The sequence below is a fragment of the Trachinotus anak genome, unplaced genomic scaffold (assembly GCF_046630095.1).
Source record: "Trachinotus anak isolate AG129_WGS33_773 ecotype Australia unplaced genomic scaffold, CSIRO_AGI_Tana_v1 ptg000007l, whole genome shotgun sequence".
Taxonomy (NCBI): domain Eukaryota; kingdom Metazoa; phylum Chordata; class Actinopteri; order Carangiformes; family Carangidae; genus Trachinotus; species Trachinotus anak.
In genome coordinates this window covers 20,011,244-20,032,834 of record NW_027273858.1, presented here as the reverse complement: position 1 = coordinate 20,032,834, position 21,591 = coordinate 20,011,244, and the positions used below count along the sequence as shown (strand labels likewise).

Below are 21,591 nucleotides of genomic sequence, written 5' to 3'. Positions count from 1 at the left end.
TTGTTCCATGGCTCATACGTAGTGATGGTTACATTTCAGGTGTGTGCTACATTTTCCTTCATGGTCTATCGCATGTTTGTGCTTTTGTGCATATTTTCTCTGTTGTGTTTATACACTGGTGCTTTCTGTTCTTGCTAGACTCATGGATTGTCACTGGCAGCCATGCAGAGGCTGCTGCGTCTGCGACTGGCTCTGGCAGAACTTTGTCTGGCCATGCTGGAGGAGCACTGTGCTGAGAAAAAACGCCAAGCTCTGTCCCGAGAGAAGAAGACCTCTGCTGAGATAGCACTGGAGGAGTTTACAGTCTGCACACCAGAGCCCAACTCTATAGAACAGGTTACACAGTGCACACGCAACCTGGGCCAAATGTGAAATCTTATACACCACATAACACCAACTAATGTGATAGAGTAGCCGATTGTGCCAAAGCACTTTCACACATTCTGTGTTCTTGTAAGAAACTATTGCTTTAACTGGCAAAAAATCTTTATTATTAGGGTCCAGCATCTTCTTTTTGAGACTGGCATTGTTTCAGCAAATCACATAAATACTCCAATTCCACTATTGAATATATCCTACACATAAATATAGCTTTTATAGAGGTGTGCAGTGGAACTCCATTGTTGTCCCACAACTATTGAAAATATGATGATGACATATTTATGCATTATAATCAACTATTGTAGCTCAGTACATATGAAGCTAATCTTTAGAACTGCAGTGTACTTTGTTGATCTAAAGTCTGAATATATTCCCGCAATATGAGTCTGAATAATAAAGTAAGGGTGTATTAGATAAGAGCAGCTGGTCTGTAGTCTACCTAAATTAAATGAAGGTTTCAAGCAGAGTCACTGTGGCACATGATAAGACAAGTCGCAACAAAAACATTCTTGTAAACATCAAGAAGTGAATGTTCCACACTGATAAAGTCTGCCTTACTACAGGTCAGAGGACTGTGCAGCTTAGCTTTATATCAGTAACACTAACATGCAAAGAAACACCAAGCAATTCTGTATTTTTTAGACTTAAGCCATCATTCCAAGTTGGCCTTTCTTCAGTATATTTATTTGGTATTACCACTGCCTGGAATTTAATCTGGTCAGAGTGCCTTACCTTCATTCAGAATATTTATGTAAGATTTCTCACCGGGGTTCTGGGTGTAGAAGAGGCAGATATAGTAAGATGTTTGAAGAGTTGCCAAGGCTCATGGCATTTATTTACTCCCCTGTAAGCTGCTGCTTCTCAGGAAAAAATTAGGTAAATAACAGGGAGTTATGGGTTTGCTCTATATCAACTTATCCAGCATTTAATATAACATATATTGTTCCTAATAATGCAACTTAGAAAGAATATTAAAGATTTAATTTCCAGAATCACAATACATACCACATTACGTACTGTTCTGAACATGCTTATTGCCAGTCAGCACATCCTTGGAAGGCCAAATAAGATGTTAGCAGTTGCATCACCCAGAGCTCTGAGTTGCTCATTCAGTATTAATAGTTGAGGCTGAGAAGGGCTTGCAACAAGTGCACTCCTCCGACCGCTCTTCACTTGGTCCTTATAAATGTCATAATCACATAGGTTTAATATAATTCTGTTATTTCCCCATTATATTCAATTTTTTCATCTCTCATTCTCCCTTGCTTTGTCTCTTTCTTCCTCTGTCTTCACAGCACAGGGACTAGCTTTTAAAACTACAGTACTTCCTTCATGTTTTCTCCACAGACTCTCACAGTGTTACTTCTGAACAGCTTTTATAACAGTTTTCCCTTGTGAAAAATCCAAAAAGCCTCCTGCCAAAATAGATTAAACCTGAGGTTGTATTTGTTCCTTAAATGAATTTCTTTTCAGCTAATTCCTGTACATTAATCAATGTAATATATGTAATATAGAGAGCTTTGTGCTTTTGAATAAGTGCATTGCTCTTTATCCACTCCTCATTTGACACTAACTTCCTTGTGTGTTGTTCAGGAATGGGTGAGTGTGGGCAGTAATTTGGGGCAGGTGGCTCTAGGCCAGCTGGCTGCAGTCACTTCTCAATCCTTGGACAACATGGAAACCAGAGCTCGCTGCCTGAGTCTGATGGGAAAGTACCTGAAACAGCTGGCTGTGCAGGAGGACCCCATTTATCTGTGTGCTCTTTGGGACAAACACAAGCATGTAGGCAACACAAATGTCATTTAAGTCATGAAAGCACTCTCAGTTAATCATTGGAAGTCATTGAAATCTTGGGGAATGCAGACACAAACGAATATATGCAATCCAAAGGAAAAATAACCTGGAAATCATTGCTACACAGAGTGAGAAGCTTATAGCGATTAGAGAGATGGATGTCTACTTACATAATTTAAGACTTAAGTCTTCATGGTTTGTGATCATGAAGGGATTTTTTACTAATCACTATTTCACTGTTCTGTGATCTGGAAAACACTTTGTGCAGAAGGAGGCCTGGTCTGACCCTAAAACCGTTTCTGTGGAGGAGGGGAATTCAGAGAATGAGAAAGACAGAGAATCAAGCGGAAAAGAGGTAAGGATGACCTCCACCAAAAGTGCTGCAGGTACATACCTCCTGACAAGTGAGCCAATCACTCCTGACTCATATCTAATCTGAGGTCTTTATAATGAGGTTCACCTCACATCTCAAAGCCCCCAGAGGTAAATCCCTTGGCGTTCTGCATTGTTCTCATATTGAAAGTCAGCACAGAAAGATCTGATGTCCACATCAAACTTGGTGCAGAATAAAATGGTGGAAATGTAATATTTATGTGGCAATATTTTAGAATATTAATTAAGATTCAGTTGGTAATAATGTAAGATTGAGTTTTGACCTGTAACTGTAACAATACAAAATGTATTATTCATTTCTAGATGCCAGGTGAATCATATCAAAATTGGATAAATGCCATCACAGACAGCTTTAATCAGTTCATTTTTTCTGCTTCTGTCAATGGGGAAATCAGGAGATTGTAACCAGACCAAATCACCTTTTACTGCAATTAGCTTAGAACTTTGAAGCCTTATGAAGAAACATAAACTATAAACATGAAATATTATATGCCTTTGAAACTATTATGACTTAGTATCTTATTTACAAATGTAAAAGCAAAGCATTTAATAAGACATGGCTATAATGACTGAACTGCACACTGATGCAAGAGAGGTCTCTTATGCTGTGGGCAGAGGCTGGAAAAGTTTAACATGGGCCCCTGTGTGGGGTTAAAAAGACAAACATATACATGTTTTAATGTCCTTTCAGTTTGTTCATGGGACGAGGCTAGAACTATGAATAAGAGTATTACCCCAATTGAAAATGTTTTGAAGTTACAGCAGAAACATTACCGTGACCTTGACTTGCATTGTATGCTTAGAAGAATGTTCAGTCTTGGTTTCAATGAGCGCATCATAGTGAAGTCTGTTTCTGAAGTTATAGGAGAACTCTGCATATAGTTCTGGCTCTTACATCAGATTTAACCCAAAAAACAATCGTGTAAAGATGGATGGGTGCATGTGAAGATTATAGAAAATTGTTCCATCTTGAACAATACTCAGATGACTGTAAGTGTGTTCTAGGAACTATAACTGTTCCTCTTGTCCATGCTGGCTGTAAAGAGCCAGCATGGACATCCTCACATCATTTTAGTAGAGGAGATGGGGTTCAGAACTGATGGATCTAATTATGTGTAAAAATGATTTCGAAAGATCAATTCAAGCTAATATGAGGCTTCAGCTGTCTAAGTTATACAAATTCAGTAGGTATCTTCTGAAGTCAGTAGAAAAGTTCAATCTTTGTGTTTTGTGTTTGTATATCTGGACATTCATAATGTATAATAATAATTATCTACCTGATTTTTGATCCAGTTTATTATCTGAGCAGGTTTTTCAGGGTTGAGTGAAGAGAGAGGCTTTGTTTGTGTCATCTGCAGATTAATTTCTTAAACTAACTGACTGAATCACAACTGAGCTACTGTATTAAGTTACTAAAAATCTGTTGTTCTTGGCTGTGTGATATCTGAGCTGTGTGTGTGTGTGTGGTTGTGTGTGTGTGTGTGTGTGTGTGTGTGTGTGTGTTCATCGTGTCTCTTAATTGTGCAGCAAAACAGGCATAAAGCCCAGCAGCTGCTGGCACAGGCCAGTAAAGCACTCACTGAAGCCATCAGCCTATGTCTCCAACATAACTTGCCTATTTCCATCCTGGCTGATGCCTCCATCAACATGCTGGACTGTCATGGCCAGTCTGAACCTGCAGTGGCAGGTCAATATCTTGCCCTGTTTCAGGTATTATGCATCAGATCAAATCTTTGACTAAACTGCCTCTGCATGCAGGCATTGCCTTGAGTATGCTGTGTATGTATGATGTATAGAAAAAAATATATGCTAATCATCATCACTTTCAGTCACTGTTAATGCCCATGTACCATGTAGAAAGTTCCACATACATTACATGTATGAAATAGTGGTCCATATGCAGCCACAGACCTACAGCATGCACAGCATTTGCTTGACTTACTTAATGGTATTCTTTAAGATATCATCCACCTATTGTAATTCCTGCTATCACCTTCTTGCCAGCTCCTTCATCCATCATCTGTTTTTTTTTTCTCCCAGAGCTGCTGCACTGTAGCTATGATAGCTGAAGTCCTAAGTTCTGCCTGTGCTGACACCAGTGTGTCGCAGCTCTCAGCTCTGCTCAGCCTCCACAGGAAACTGCTCCTCTCTCAGGAGGAGAGGCCCAGCAGCATGCTGAAGGGAGCAAAGGACTCCCTGAACAGCCTCTCCAAGGTATTACGTCACCAAACCCCCCCACTCATGATTTATAGATGCTGTCATACCCATCTCGGTAAATTCCCTTGATGGGGGAAACGATATTGGTGCTGTTTTGACCTTTGCTCTGAATGTACTGAATTCCAAGCTCACACAGAGTAGTAGAACTGCTAATGCACTGCACTTGTACTTAAAAGTTAATGTATGTGTATGCGTATGTGATGGTATGTCACTATGTGACTTAGTAACAATCGTTGATGCTGGTGAGTTTAAATTGTAATATTTTATTAGCTGAGGAGGTTTCAATGTTAAAACATCTAAAAATTTTGATTGACAGCAATTTGACATTTAATTTCATTTAGCTGCCCCCTCAAAGACAGGTGATTTATTTAGATTTTGATATATTATATGATGAAGATTATAGTCTTCAAACTCTTAGATCTTCACAAGCAATTTAAATAGAAAATATTCTCTATATTTTCAAGATGAGATGATTAACATTTTATGTGATAACATGGGCATGACTAAAATGTCATAATTTCATCTGTGATGTTTCTGACAAATTAAAACTGGTAGTTTTGTAAATCTGAGAAGAGGTATTGGACCCATTGTAATACGTTTTAATAATTAAAGTAATAATTACTTAAGTTAATTAATTAAGTCATTGTTGTTTTAATGCATCATAATTGTTCCTCATTTTTCAAAATCCTTTCAAATTGAAATTCCTCTTCATATGCTGTATCTCTGCTTGGTGGCATCTTTCTTGTGCAACAGGCATTTTCATATTCTGAAATCAAAGATTGAGGACGATTATTTTACCGTTTATGCTTTCTGAAATGTTGTGATCTCAAAATGACTTTCTGATTTGCAGGCCTTCAGCCATCTGACCATCAATCCCAACCACCTAGGTATCCTTGCAGAGCTCCCACCCAACCTGAAAATCCTGCTGCTTCAGCACTCTGAAGATGGGTAATTTCTTTATTGTCCTTATCTCTTTGTTCCCTTTCTTTGCCATGCTATAAATTCTGCCCCTATCTGCCTCTGACAGTATCATGGTACATGAGTAAATGACTGCAGATTACATTAGGTTTAGGCCACAGTCATACCTGGAGCAGAAGGAGCTCGCTGTGTGGTATACCTGCCACTAGAGGGCTGATAATTGAAATTATTTAACTTTTGTTTGTGAAGCAGATAAAATGCATCTATGTTATTTCAAATTAAAAGCATTTGAAATAAACTTGCAAACAGCATACAGGTAAAGTGTAAAACACTATGTTGGTGTGTATCATTCATAGGTCAGAACTTTATGGGGCCTTCTATGAGATGACCAAACCTCCAGAAAATCAAAAAGGAAAGACTACACAAGTTACAGGTTTGGTACTTTTTTTGGTGCTTTTTTTAGACCAATGTTCACAACACAAAGAGCAGTCACACTTCCTACTTATATGAGAGATATGGGCTATTTCAACCATACATTTACTGCTATTATGTATTTTTGTACTGCATCTAATTTGTTCGATAGAATTTGCTAATATGGTCTCCATCACACATACAGTGTTACATGAGGCATTGTTGTCAGCAAGTGTCAATGAATGGAGCCCAAAGAATTAAGTATTCCCATGTAATCTGCATGGCAGATGAAAAATTTAGAGCTAATGAAGACATGGAGAAAGGAAAACGCAATGAAATGTTAAAAGAAAGCACCTGCATTTCCCCTTTGACCTCTCTGCTACTGGCCTGGCATGAAACACCATCTGTCATAGTTTATCACAGGGTATTAGCATAGTGTACTAGCTCCTCATATGACCTTTCCTGGGACTGGTCTGACATAAGTCGTTGTATAAATAGTTGAAAAAAAGCAGTTGGCTCATATGTAGACTCGTTTCCTGATCATGATTAGAAATTCATAGAACTGAAAAAAAGAGAGAGGGAGATCTTACAAAAGGAGCATGAGAAGGAGGAGGAGGTGGAAGTGCTCACAGGGACCAATTACAAGGCATGTATGTATCTGTGCGTATGCATGTCTGATTGTGTGTCAGTTCTGTTGTTGCAGGTACCCTGACGTGCTCTAGAGTGGCCAAGGTTTCAGTTTGCCCGCAGGCTCTGCTGACACTAAGGGAGCAGACTCGAACCTTTGGTCAGCAGACTAGACATGTCCTCCTCAAGGAATCCTGTTGGCATGGTGCTGAGGGCAGGATGGGGGCCTCTGAGGAGCATCAGGTTTTTCCTTGTGTATGTCTTCTTGACACCTCTGCTCTTCTTTCACTCTGCTGACATTATACACTCTAAGTCCGATAAATCAGCGCACTCCACTGCAATTATCATCTCCTGTTTTTTTTTTCTTGCTTACTCGGGAGACATAGAACAGCTGACTTTTACATCCAAGTGTTGTGTAGCTATAAGAAATGTGTGTATGAATGTAAAGAGTGAACTTAAACAATACTACATCACAGCTACTGAAACTATAGTTTTTTTCTTTTTGTTCCCCTACACAGAAAACTGCTGCTGATGAAAAGTTAGCACCTCACTTCTGCAAAATTGTACAAGATATGGAAGACTATTTGAAACCACTTCTTATGCAGTTTGACTTCTCTTGCCTAAGGTGAAGTTCTTTAAACAGATTGCACATTTTGTCCACTACAACTTCCATTTCATTTTCTTAACCTAAGGAAGGAAAATTTTACTATGAAGTGAAGATTTTTAACTTTTAGAAGTGTACACCTACTTCAACTTATGGAGTTAAGGAGTTTATGGTTCAGATTATGCACAGTCTATGTGTTTATATGTCTACTGTACTTACTCTGTATCTCATATACTGTAAATCTCTCTGTTTATGTGGTATAGTGTGAAAACAATAGATTTTTCTCACAGCAGACATTTTGACTTATCAGACACAGGTATTCCAGGGCCAGGATCCTGGCTTTTTGCATGCTGTCTTATTAGTAGATCTAAATATGGCCGAGACATTATTAATGTCACCACTCAGACTCACAGTCCACTGTGAGAAAATGAGTTTTCAATCATGTTCAAGGGAGACTGGTTTGTTAATCTTATTCAGGTGTGTCCTTCTCTCTGCATTCACATCTGCTTGCAGCAAGCTTACACGGCAAGAACTGCATGCCCTCTTGCACATTGTCACATCTTACACAGTCGGTTCTGTGTTTTGTGCTTGTCAGACATGAAGTATTGTAGCTTTACTGATCTTCACCTGTCCTTATCTGCCTCAGGCTCCAGGCTGCATCAGTACCATTTCTTGAGACGACCAAAACCAAAGATAAAGAAGAAAAAGGGAGCTCAAGTAAGGCTAGAGTATGTTGGGTGTGTGCTTGCATTTGTCTGTGACATCCTCTGTGCCTTGTGGTTATCTCGACAGTGTATCATGTGAACCACTATTCCAGCATCTACCGTGACCCCTATCCTGCAGCCCATCAGCAGGTTTCTATTTAAGCAACCCACTGCTCATCCCCCTCAAGCCACTGTGGTTGCACATGTGATTTAAAGTGATACGTGTTGACTTACACACACAGCATGATAACTCAGTACATGTACAAGGCAAAGTGGGGATTATAGTGCCACTAAACTGTTTTCAAAAGAATTAACCGTCCAATGGAAAAAATTACAATATATATGAAAATCATTGTACTTTTGTGTATGTGTGTCTATATAGCTATTCCCAACCAATTACCAACAGAACCAGGGGAGCATGTGGTGTTGCTGGTAGACAGAAAGTTGCTGGAGTTGCCACTGGAATCTTTGTCAGTCCTGCAGGAGGAAGGTCTGAGCTCTGTGTCACGAGACTTTTCCCTCCAGCTTCTCCACAGTCGACTGAACAGAGAGGAATTAGAGAAAGGTAACAAAGACACACATATGTACACGTTTTTGAAAAATGTTTGCAAGAATTACCTGGGGATTCCTAACCATCAACAAACAATAGATTTGACTGTGAAGTTGCAAATGAGGCATTTGTTAGCGCTGAGTGTGTACTGGAATATCATTAAGAATTTTTCCCCTGTCTCTTAGACATGGGTTCAGTTCAGCTCGTAGTGACCACACAGAAGTGCACACAGACACACATGCTTGCCAATGCTGTATAATGTAATAATTAGTCTAAAGGGCATGAGTGGTGCAGTACTTTATAAGCACAGATATTATTTTAAACCTGTTATGGAAGTGCAAATGAGTGGACTGTGTGGCCGTATTATTTCAGGCAGGTGAACTCCTACACAGCATTTATCCAGCCTGTTATTACTACCCAAATTAAGGCCCCCTGTTTTATACAATACTAATACTTTTTTACTTGCCCATTAAGACCTATGATTACTCATTTCCTGTAATTACTTTTTAATTCAAAGAAACCCCTTTTCCTTGTCAGTTTTATATCTAATTTACTAATTTCTTATTTTTCTGTAATACTGTCAAAGCCAAATTAAGTAGTGATAAATATGATTTGACAGATTGATATGATTTTACTTTATGATATGATTTTGGCTTAATTGTGTTTTCCATGGGGGGATATTGTCATGTCAAGAACAGTAAAGAAACAGCAAGATATGACTTATAATAAAAGAAGACCACAATGGTCCAGAGGTGAAATTCCTGACCGCAGAGTCACAGATACTGTAAGACTAAAGAAAAAGGACAATGCAGTATAACTCTCTTATTCATCAACTATTCATAATTAGTGTAGGGTTTTGTGTATGACTGGATGTTTGCCTCATAGGATTCCGTATCATATTTCAGTAAATAATGGCCTATACTTGCGAAAGCATCTTGACGCCTGGATTTAGACTGCAGGCAGCCATCCATAGAAATGGAATTTGTTCAGGACAGAAAGGTCATTTCACATCCTGGCGGCATGCAGAAGTTCATGCGGACATCCGTACACCCCATGGCCTGCTTTGCTAAAGTGGATGTCCATTAACTGTGGCCATTTTGCTGTGCCTGCTAGAACAATTTAGAATTGGCACTGTAGGTTTGATTGTCCAGGGGTAATGTATAAAGGTTGTGGCCAAGGAAAACCATTGACTGAGCAATTCAAGCTTTAAGTTTAAATGACCACATTTGTTTAAGTTGTCAGCCTAGAACACAAAAGGAGTTGACGACAGAAAGAGATCATATTCAGCCCTTTATTGCCATGTTGTAGATTTAACCTCTAACCCCAAAGCTCAAATTCTGGTGTCATTATTGGACACCGGCAGGAAAAAGTGATTCACTGTTCAATGCTTTAGTCTTAAACAGTTAAACAGTGAATGATATATCCATCTCGGGGAAGCTGTAGCCAGTAGTGTCTGATGTTTTCCTCCTTCCCTTCACAAAAGGAGAACCTAAACCACAATGGACATTACACACAGTGTCAAACTAGGAGCACAGCATCAACTGTGGTTTAGTTTATATAACTCACACTCACACTGATCAGAGTGGTCACTTTGAGCCTTAATGTTTCACTACCATTGCCCAAAATTGCGATGGAAAGACAGTGCAAATGGGCAGAAGTATTATAGGAGGAATGATCTCAGTATCAGGATGCAAACTTCCTAAATTGTTCTACTTTTATTTTTTAAAAAGTGACATGTAAATTAGCCATGGCAGTTGCAAAGTTTTACTACAAATCATTATCACTATTCAGCAGCTTATTGCTTTTTGTGCCTATTTTTCTTTTCACTTTGTTACTGTATAATGCAAGAATTGTTTACTGTTAACTATGGCAAACATTTTGTTGGCATTGGAAAAAAACACAAAAGAACATTTCAACATGCAGGATCACAATATGGGTCAGAATCAGTTTAAAATTACCTGTTAAATAAGTTTTTTTTGTTTAAAAAGCAAGAGAAACAGAGAAGGATGAACCCCTTGTTTAATTAATATTGCCCCTCAGATTTTCTCCTTCTGTCGTCTCTCTGGGTTTTTCTTTAGAGGCAAGCAGAAAAAATCCCAAGCCACAAGTCCAGCTGTTTTGTCACGATGTTGCCTCAATTCTTGGGAGAATTATGCACATTAATATTTTGGAGTGAAGAGAAAGGGGGGCAGAAAGCACGGAAGCTGATGCTGCAGACATCTTTAACTTTTCAAAGGTTGAATCATTTGCATAACTTCTGTGAATGTTCAAAGGTTACTGTTAAACCAGTGTGTACGTATGTGCGTCTGTGTGTGTGTCATTTGACACTTGCTTATGCCACAAATAGGAAACGACAAAAACATGTATTTTATATTACATCTTTCAATACCTGGATTAAATACATGGGTGACGATGAGACCAAGAAAAAAGTGAATATTTTTCTGGAACATCATTACTATAATTTTGACATCTACAGTTTAGCATTGTGTCAAGAAGATATAGTGCCTAAAAGCACTTTTGGAAGGGCTATTTGTTATTCTGTGTAGTGCTTTGCATGAGGTACGCACAGGACAAATTAGCACAAACTATAAAAAGACTGCCCTCAGGTTGGAAATGTTTGAGCATCTGTTCTTACTGCATCAAACTATACTGTCTCAGAGTTGATTACGCTGTGATTCAGACTCCATGAAAGAGTTTACATTTGATGTCCTGCTGGTCCTTTTAAGAACAAATACAGTGACACACAATTATACATACCATTTTAGAAAAAGGATACAAAGAGAAAACCTAGCAGTTTCAGTTGTAGCATAAACAGTGTGAGCCAGAGTGGCAGAATGGCCATGTGATCTTCAGCATGTCCTGCTGAAGTGGCAAGAAAATACTGTCAGATATAGAAACACAAGTGAGTGGTGCTGAACACACTGATGCCATTTGATCATTGATGCTATGTGCAGCCCGACAATAGATATTAAAGATGTAGGTGATATGTTATGATATGTTAGGGGATTGGAGCTGCACCAAGGTGTAATGTCAACAAAGTGGTTGTGTCTAATTAAAATAAATGCACTTATTTTCAAAAATATCAAAATAATGTTGAACCATTGAGAAAGACACTTTCACATAGGTTATTGTGTCTACAAATACATCCTGTGGACACATGAACTTTATCATCTGCTGAATGTGTAGGATTTCTGATCTTGATGTTTCCAAGCAAACTGCAGTACGGAGGCTCAGTGTGTCAGACTTAAGAGTTCAGAGGTCATAACAGACAGGTTCTCACCAAAAACAGAACAGTTACATGTGCTCTTTATATTAAGTCAGTGTTCCCCTTAGTTTGGCATTAAAGGTCGGCACTAGTGGCAGGGTCATTCCAACAGATCAAACACTTACTATTATAATATTATGTTATCTTTGCTTGGTGCTACATTACTGTATGCACAGTTGGGAACTTAAGCTACTTAAGCCTTTTACATTCAGACATTTTTTTTCAAAGTATATTTTCATGATTGCTAAGTGAAAGTTTGATATCAATTTATTTGCAACATTTCAGTGCTAGGCCCTCATCAGCTGCAAATAAATTCATTTTTGCAAGTTAGACAGTGTGCAGGATTTTTTGTTTGCTACTTTGGAACCATTCATCCTGCTCCTATGCACCTGCCTAACTAATTGGATATGTGAAGTCTTATTCTGTGTTCATTAAAATTCAAAACAATGACAATGGTGAACCTGAAAATGACTACTTCAGTGTGTCTGCAATTAGGTGACGACTAAAGCCATTTGTTTTTGTTAGTTTGTTTGAAAAGGAAGGTGGGGCATTAAATCACATAAATGTGGTAATTAAATTGATAAGCAATGCTTAATCAACTGTCAGTGCCTTCATTTGCATGAGGTAATAGATGTTGTGGCCATGAGGAAAGTTTTAGAACAGTTAAGTCACCTATAAATGTCATTGACTTGCAGAGAGAGAATTTTTTTTCTTTCACCAAAATGCTGTGTACAGACAAGTGTACATATTAATTCTGCATCCTGTTTGTGGCAGTTGAAAGTGACAACAAAAAGGACACCAAAGGTGGTAAAGGAACTAAGGGGAAGGCAGATCAAAGCCAAGCCATCAAAGTGGTGAGTTCAGTAAATTAATCTGGGCCTCCCAGATACAGACACCAATATTACTTTTACCTGCTGTCAGCATTGGCAATTATTTAAGTTCCTCCCGCCTCTCTTTTAAGTGTGGTTTTTCAATCAATTACATAATGTGTTTTCGTAACAATCCTATTTCTAGCTTCCAAGCAGTTATCCTCTGTCATGCATCACTTCTATTTTTTCCACCAACCCTTTCCTCTTTGCTTCCATTTCTTTTGCTCTGTCTCCTCTATCTTAAAATCCACTCTCGTATTCTCTCTTGCAACTGCTATTTGTATGTCTTGAAGACAATGATTGGACGTGGGTACATGTGGTTTTTTATTTATTTACTTCAACTATATACACTTGATGTTTGTAAATGTGCTTGTTTAAGCTGTAACAACTTTATTTTATTTACCCAGCTACCTGCCAATCATGCCTCATCTTCAAACACCTTCCCAGTTGAAACACGAAACTTCAAATGTATCTTTTTTGCGGACATCCTTGTAAAATAACTTTTGGTAAATACTATGTTTCATTGATGTGGTTCTCACTGCAGAATATAGTTTCTTATAGATCTTAACACACCTCTAAAGATATCGTCGACCCTTATAATGAAGGCATCTTTGGTAAGTAAATGTTATTCAGAGAATAAGGTTACATACTTTACAATGCCTACTTAACTTTGTAATCTCTTCTTTAATGCACTAGAAATGCTCCTTTGTGACCAATATAAATGGTTGTTGCGTATGATCAATTACAAGTATAGTATAGTTCAAGCTGTTTTTTTTTTCAGTGTCTGTATGGGTGGTGTGCACTGGACCAAAGTGTTACCAGAGGAAGTCCTTTAGAGACTCAGCCCTGTTCTGCAGTGATTAATGTTCTCTTTGCTGTATATTGTATTGCAGCCAGCAGCAGGCTCTGCATGTGATCTTCTTAGCACCAGGCCTTTTAAAACATGCTTCATATACTTTTACACTGTACTGTTTTACAAACCCTTCACTTTTGTGGCTTTGTATGAATTACACTGCAGCTCCCATTTAGTTGTACCCCTTCCATAAGTGGAAGGTTTCATAATATTTGTATGTTGTTTCTGCATGTGACACAGAAGGGACCAGTCTGAGCGCAAGGATGAAAGAGGTTTTTGAAACGCACAGCAAGCATTTCACTCACCTGTGGGAGGGCTTCATGGGCAGCGAACAAATGCCCAGGTTAGAACCTTTAAGTAGAGCAAATTAACACAATGCAGCATGTCTCTTCTTGGTTTTGGAGCACCCACTGCATTTATTACATTTCAATACACCTAATATCTTCTACTCTGCTGTCACTGTATTTTATCTGTCAAGTCTGTCTGAGATGGAGCAGCTGCTGAGCAGATGCAGCGCCTTTATTTACTTGGGGATGGAGCGCTTCATGGCAAATATCCCACCTGCCAAACTTGCTGCCCTCAGTCTATCAGGTACTGTACACCCTTACACCGCATTTTCTCTCAATGGTTCTCAATAGGACCTGAGAGTGTTTCATATCAATAACTGTTTCTAAAATTTGAAAAGTCAGCATTAAAAAGTAACATGCTGAACATATCTATGTGAATGCTACTGTACATGGACAGAAACATGTTGCACAGGTCTGTTAGTTGCTATGGTTTTGTTGAGAGATATCACCAGCAACACAGGCACCATACACAATGTCAACACGCCTTAAAATTTCAACAAAGTCATAACATTTTCCATCACTAATCTGCATCTGCTGTTAATGAAAGCAGTCTGTTGTTTTCAGCTGACAAAAAATAAAATGTCAGCTGGGATTGTCAGTGGAAAATTAGCATGTTTCTTTTCTAAATTGTAAAATGTGTGTTGCTCCAGCCCCATTACCACTATCAATGCATATAGGCCCTCAAAAATACATACAATTGATACATGTTAATACCTAACATAAAAATTAAAAGGATGAGAATGATAGAGAAATAGTCCATCAAATTATCAGATGTCTTAAGCACCTGATGTCCCCCAGAATGAAACCACACAGCATTTTGCGTTTTTTAAAGCATTTAAAATGGTGAATTAGACAGCGAAATGGGTGGCAAAATGCTGTAATGGATGAATTTGGAGCAGGGCTGTGGATTATGTAAGCACTAAATGGAGCAGCAGGCTTAATCTCCTCAAACATATCAATCTTTCATTTCCTGGGTGGGTATATATAGAAATATCCCTGTTCTGCAGAGAAAACTCAATGAGATTTTATTATCGGATCCTTGCTATAACACTTCCACAACTTCACCAGAGAGAAAATCTAATGAGGATTAATGATGGTGAATTATAGTTGTTGATCATACTGAGCTGGACAAGCAGTTGAAAATTGATTGACTTTGCAATAATGCTTCTTTTCTCATAAGATAAATTTAATAAGGGTTATTTACACATGACAATGAACTCCTGCTTCTAGGAGAAATGTAGTGTAATGTATTGAAATGCTAGGTAGTGAGTGATTCTTATTATAAATGTACAAAGGTGTGTCCTACAAGTCTTTAGGTTTTTGTTTTATGAAGTTTTATTTGGTTACATCATTTTTGATGAGTCATTTAAGGCGGAGTGTTCTAAGATAGATATGTCCTGAACGGTTGTCTCAGCTGATTAATGCCTCAAGAAATAAATACATCTGAAGAATTACTGAGTATATTTTCACTGAAGTCCTTTGATTCTATGAGAAGTTTTAAAAGAACTCCTGAACGTTGTAATTTATTTACACTCGGGATACAAAAAGAATCTAAACCTGTCTCCCCCTTCTCAATTATAAGAAGGAGGGCTTTCACCTTCTTCACTACCCTTTAAATAAATAATAACCTGTCCCAAATCGCCTTTCGGCTCTTTACGCCTTCAAAGGTATTTCACATAACAACTATGGCTTCAACTTCATGCCCTCTCCTTCACCAGCAAACAAAGGTAGTCTGAGGATGGGTGGACGTTTGTGACTGACAGATTGTCAGGCTGGCCTTGCACATCGCCTCAGGCCAGACATATGTGCCACCCACTAGCCTGGCGCTATTGCTGCTAACTATAGTGTGACTGACACCATTGTCTGAATTCCAGCTGTTACTTTCCAACACACCGGACCATTCCTACCTAATTGGCCATAGAGATATGATTAGGCGATGGCAGATTCGTGTTTCTTAGAAAAAAAGGTGTCACGCAATAAATGCTGCACCATCTGCACTCACATCTTATGTGAGAAGGGAGTTTACTTTATCTCTGCATGTTTGATTTGCTTAAGTAAGAATATTACTTCTTAACACTCTTTGGAGGACAAAGCTTGGTAGATGTATCACTTCTTCAACAATACCTGCATGCGTGAGCTTTATATCAGAGTAGACTGCTGCTCTGACCCCAAGCACCTGTAAAGGGAAGGGGGGCAGCAGTGCCTCGCTTCAGACACAGACATGATTGTCACAATACAGGAAAGAAGCTAGAACTGCTGCAAGGCACTGCCTGTCCTTCCTGCCACACAGACTGGATGGTTGATGGTGGATGGTGGATGCCCTTGCTGACACACACCTGGTGTCAGACACAGACACCAGTTTATTACACCCAAAGGTCTCTGCTGAAGAGGCTTTGGCTCCGTGACAGGAATTAATGCCAGTTTTCTGTTCTTAAGTGTTTGTTTCCTCTCTTTGTGTAAAGTACGCTGAGAGCTTCCTCTGATCTAATGAAGGCTCAGGGTAAATATGTAGCTGTAGCTGGCTAGTGTTCCTGCCTGACAGCTGCGTTTCCATTGCACTTTTGCGCAGAATAGAAGCGTTTTTTTTTTCCATAAAAGTTGACAAAACACAATTGCAAATGGTCTGTGTTTCCATTGCTTGATGTTTTGTGAATAAAGCTGGGTTTTCTCCTCTCGTGATATCATTTCAATTAAGCATGGTAATAGATATCTAGCATCTCCTAAGTGTTGGGGTGTTGACTTTAATTGCAGCCACTGCAATTACTGGAGTATTTAATCAAATGCAATGAGGGCATCTGATGCACATAGTGACGGAAAGGCAAACCCCTTATATCTGGAAGCAGCCATATATCAGGGATTTTTTAGTTGTCTTTCATGGGAAGCTTTATTTACTCTGTTGACAGATCATGATAATGATGTTTCCTCTCCTCAGAGTGCCGCATAGCTCTGCTCTTTGACCAGGTTCAGAACAACACCAGCTTTCTGCGCCAGTCAATCCTTGACATTCACAAGAGGTAACAAAACAGCTTTATTGAATGAAATTTTTAAATATATTTGAAACTTTCTTTTCACTGCCTTTTACCTTCCTCATGTGTTTTACTGGATTCACTTCACAGTAGAGACAAGAGATTTTTGTGTTTGGCAGTGTTTTGGCTTTTTGGTTGATAGTAGTAGAGACGGGGCTTCCCCACTCTCTAATAATCTCACTATTTCTCTCTTCTGCAGTGCAGGACAGCTTGCCCTGGAGAAACCTCTGGAGACTGCTCTGCTGTTGAGTTTGGCTGGTGTTGGCTGTGTTGTCCTCAATCAGTGGCACAGCAGCCTTCAACAGAACATGTACAATATGGCCAGTGCTCTGGACAGTAGGTTTTGGACATACATTTGAAAAAATAATGCTTATATAATAATGTTTCTCCATTTATAATTACGTTCTGTCAAACTGACACTTTGTTCTTTAGCCTCTTTAAACATTTACTTTATGCCTGTTGGTATTACGAGCAGTTACACTTATGCAATCTGTCTCACCATGTGTTGCAGATCTACTGGGGGTCAGACAGACCTCTGGTCAGACCATCCATGCCTTGAGGAAAGGGAACAGTTCGGACATAGCACACAACAAGGTCACACGATTATGTGGTACTGTATATTCTACTTGTTACCTCATTTAGCCTCACATTTGCATTTCTATATAGTCCATGTGTTTTTGTATGGACACACCACAGACACCCACACCTCTCTCTTTCTCTGTGTATGAGGTTTTGGCTTCTTTGCAGAGAGAAATATTATATGTCAAGCAGAATCATGCAAATTATGAATCCAATTCTACTGAATTTCAATATTACTCTCAGATATGGTTACAGCTTCCTCTGGCTTTCCTCTGCAGATCTGATGCCCCTCACTGACTCCAAGGATGATGATGTTCACCACAAAATGACTCTTACACCATCAGCCTTCAACTGTATACTCTATGGGCTACCTAACTTAATGGTCATATAATATACTATAGTATAAACTCAATATTGCTCTCTTACATTTCACAGTTTGAGATGATTACAGTCATACATGTCAGCCAGCTTTGCAAATCTTACCTTAAGCAAAAAACTAAAGCTACTCTAACATGAAGGGGTTAAACTTTTCACTACAGGTGATTTATTACTTACATTCTCCACTAGGTGAGTTTATGGGAATACTAACGTTATACTTGATGTTTTTAATATTGTTTTACCACACACAGCAGACAGTTAGATACAGTATAAAAAATGCCTAAGAGAGAGTAGCTTACAGAGATTCAGCCCATACTTGCCTTGTATTATTAAAATATCAATATTACTGCCTTATTGTTGTGCTGACAAATTGTACCTTTGGGATCTCTGCCTCGCAGACGACACTCAATATATTGAGTGTTTACAATTTTCTGCCCATATCAAACACAATGATTGCCAATATTTACTTTACCAAACAGAAAGTGAGACATTTTTTTTGGCCAAATAAACAATTTGACCAGATCTGACAGAAATGGATGAACTCCTACAATAAGTGGACTGAGCTAGAAAACTATGGTTTTTGTGTGTGTGTGTGTGTGTGTGTGTGTTGAACCTAATTGCTGCTGCCTGCTCCTGTTGGGATACTTACCTGCTGAAATCACCACCATTACCTACCACTCCACTCACCCACAGTCCCCTTCTCCAGTCACCTGTCAGACATCAGCCCCTCTACTTTCCCATAGACTCTCTAACACCTATTCTCCTGAGACTTTGTGTCAAATAAAAGTCCTTCATTTTACCATCCAGTAGTATCCTGCTCTGAATCTGCTCCGGGGTCCTAAACTGAGTTTCAAACTACACATAACAGGCTCATTGTCAGGTATGTTTTAAATGTGGTTCATCTTGCAGCTTTAACTGAAGTTCTGCTACTGCTTTCTCTTGTCTTTTAATGTCTATTTACCCCAGCTGTGCCAAACTGTGTCAACATGAAAACCATTAAACCACCAGAGAGAAGCTGAATTCATTTGTTAATTAAAATTAGGTTTAAATAAAATATAATTGCGTTTACTAATTTTAATTTAGAGAATCCATTTATCAGACATTGCAGTGTAGGCTTAATCCTAATATTTCGTGTTGTAATTGCATTAATTGCTAGTTTAGAAACTTTCTAATTAGTAAATACACCCCTTGAGAAAAAGATGTTCTTACTATAAGTACTGTGACCTGAGGATTTGAATGCTGCCCTATTTATTATAATTTGCTGAGCTCCAGTTCCCTCCTAAAACCTGCATAGGAACAGGAATCCTTCAGTCACATTGTGAGTTGTACAGTTGTGAGACATATTGGCAGGATCTGATCAAGCAGACAAGTGAAAGCATTCAATACTCTCTTGGATCCCTATTTGTATTTTCCTTGTCAGATGACAAATTTGTATTGATTTGGCGAGTCTCAAGACACCCTGTCCTCAGCAGCATTCACACTCATACGACTGATCTGTTCATGTGCAGCCCAAATGTTGCCCCGTGCCCCCAGTCAGACACTGACAATGAGATTACAGAGCTTCTACGTAGACATGCAGGGATTGTAGTGCTGCAATAGCTCTCAACAAATTGTCTACAACAAATTGCTGATTATCAAATAACATTTAATAAATTATTGTTTCAGTTCATTTCTGCATTGTTGATGTCTGGACAGCTTGTTCTTCGCCAGCTGACATTCAAAGCAAGCTGCTGGATTCCACTTATCTTGTTTCTGATAAATAACTGCTGCTAACTAACTGTCTCAGCAGCTTGTTTGTCTTTTTACCTGGCAACAACTTGGATCTTCGTATACTGTATATGCTATGTTTAAATTTTAAAAGTTATTTGAGAGTTACTGGTGTGTAACTATACAAGTTTGCTTCTTTTTTCATCATCAAAGTTGATTTTAGCCAAATCAATTAATGTTCTACTTCCATCAATCATAATGATCAAAAAAAAAAAAAAAAGGTGAACATTTAAAACAGTGTCTCATAAATCACACTACTACTACTACTAGTACTACTACTACAACTGCAAACCACTATTTTTAACACATCTGTACTAACTGCTGTGTCCCAAAGCACTGGGTTCTGTTTTTGTTTTCACCAAAGAGGAGAACTATAGCCAGAGGATGTTCTTCTACAGTCTGTCATTTGACCTTTGTCTGCACTGTATGTATGTAAGTAGGTCAGAGAGAGCTCTTTGCTGGACAGAAGGACTCATCACAAACTGGAGGCAGCTGAGACAGGAGGAAAGTCGGCAGAGGCCCGAGGGATTATTCACAGACAAAGGTACTACTACATTTTGGGAATAAACCCTATCAGTAATCATCATCACCACTTTTATTCCGGAAATAGTTGCGTGGGTAAATATTGGTATAGCAGCAGGAGACGGAGGCAGTAAACTACATGTGCAGCTACAGTAATTGGGTTGATGAAGAAGAGAGTATTTTGATGATAGACTCCTGAATGTGTAAGAAAAACGTAGTGGTAGTTTTCCCTTTAGGGTAAAATTAAAATAACAGGAATTTCCATGAAAGTTATGGTAACAAAACTCTGCCCTGGTCACACTGAAATTAGTTCCCTTTCTTTTTAGGGTTAAGCTAAAGATTAAAAACAAAATAAATTATTTTTATTTTTGGAGGTGAGTGTTCTGTGTTATGTGCCTATCAGGGTCACTAAAGAGAGAGAGAGGGAGGAGGGAAACAAAAACTACAGGGTTGGCTGGAGAGAAGTGAGAACCTGCTTTTATCATTCCTGAAATATTTTAGTTGAGCTACTGTCCACAGGTTATATGTTAACCTAACTGAACCTAAAACATATGCAACTGACAACATAAGAGGACTGGGCCCTGTCTCACCACCCAGCTGTGTGAACAAGTCAAACTCTGTCGTTCAGATGAGGCTTGTATCTTTTCATGGACATTGGTGACCATTAGCAGTAAGTATGTTTTGGCGTGTTAGTAGCTGGTGTAGCTGAGGCTTAGCGTTAATTGTGCAGGGTCAGTGTCAGGGCCCTGCACTGTGTCACAGTTGAGTTGTTCGCTCCATCAATATAAGGTTATTGGGAATAGAGTTGGAGAAAATAAAAATCACAATTCTGGAATTGACTTTTTCCTAATCCCCAGTAAACTCCACCTTAATGATGGAGAAGTTGAAAAAGACCCGTTTGTCTGTCTATCAGTACAGAAACCTGAGGCAGTTCACATTTACATAAAAGACAGAAAAGTATTTAAACCTATTGATTTAAGAAGCTGAAAGCAGAAAATGTTTCACAGTAAAAACACCCTGAGTGATTGATCACTTATTAAATCTGTCCTCAATCAATTCTGCATTGGCTGACCAATCAATGAATCGACTCTATTGTCCCTGCTCCAACAGAAAGTCTGATGAATTATGTCCAATGCACACACAGGAAATTGTGTGTTATGGTTCCAGTGAAAGTCAAACAGCTGCCTGCTTATTGTTCAGCAGCTCTGACCAAGAGCCTCTTGAGAAACTGGCTGCATTACTTTCTAGTTCAGAAGAATGAGTCTTTTAATTGATATGCAGCCTAGTTGTCCACAGTCGGTGTGAAATTCCTCTTTGGTTTTTGGCCAATCCGATAGATACCAGACCACACAAAGAAGCACAAAAAATCTGTCACATAAGAGATAC

General features: G+C 38.8%; 1 protein-coding gene across 4 annotated transcripts in view; it reads left to right on the top strand.

The window, feature by feature from the left end:
* The window catches only part of LOC139623230 (cilia- and flagella-associated protein 46), a 50,161-nt gene extending 31,443 nt beyond the window's left edge, over positions 1-18,718 (top strand). For 3 of the 4 annotated variants that reach the window (XM_071481282.1, XM_071481284.1, XM_071481283.1), the window contains 20 exons: positions 139-336; positions 1,975-2,163; positions 2,444-2,530; positions 4,096-4,278; positions 4,609-4,782; positions 5,636-5,733; positions 6,060-6,136; positions 6,818-6,996; positions 7,260-7,366; positions 7,992-8,062; positions 8,432-8,614; positions 12,639-12,718; positions 13,141-13,201; positions 13,315-13,347; positions 13,827-13,929; positions 14,065-14,177; positions 16,866-16,947; positions 17,159-17,295; positions 17,471-17,569; positions 17,817-18,718. In XM_071481282.1, coding sequence (XP_071337383.1) covers positions 139-336; positions 1,975-2,163; positions 2,444-2,530; positions 4,096-4,278; positions 4,609-4,782; positions 5,636-5,733; positions 6,060-6,136; positions 6,818-6,996; positions 7,260-7,366; positions 7,992-8,062; positions 8,432-8,614; positions 12,639-12,718; positions 13,141-13,201; positions 13,315-13,347; positions 13,827-13,929; positions 14,065-14,177; positions 16,866-16,947; positions 17,159-17,295; positions 17,471-17,569; positions 17,817-17,929 — 2,367 coding nt within the window. In that variant the 3' untranslated portion in view covers positions 17,930-18,718. Of the gene's footprint in view, positions 1-138; positions 337-1,974; positions 2,164-2,443; positions 2,531-4,095; positions 4,279-4,608; positions 4,783-5,635; positions 5,734-6,059; positions 6,137-6,803; positions 6,997-7,259; positions 7,367-7,991; positions 8,063-8,431; positions 8,615-12,638; positions 12,719-13,140; positions 13,202-13,314; positions 13,348-13,826; positions 13,930-14,064; positions 14,178-16,865; positions 16,948-17,158; positions 17,296-17,470; positions 17,570-17,816 lie in introns of those variants that run through there. The other variant, XM_071481285.1, reaches the window with a different exon arrangement.
* Positions 18,719-21,591: the final 2,873 nt, after the last annotated feature.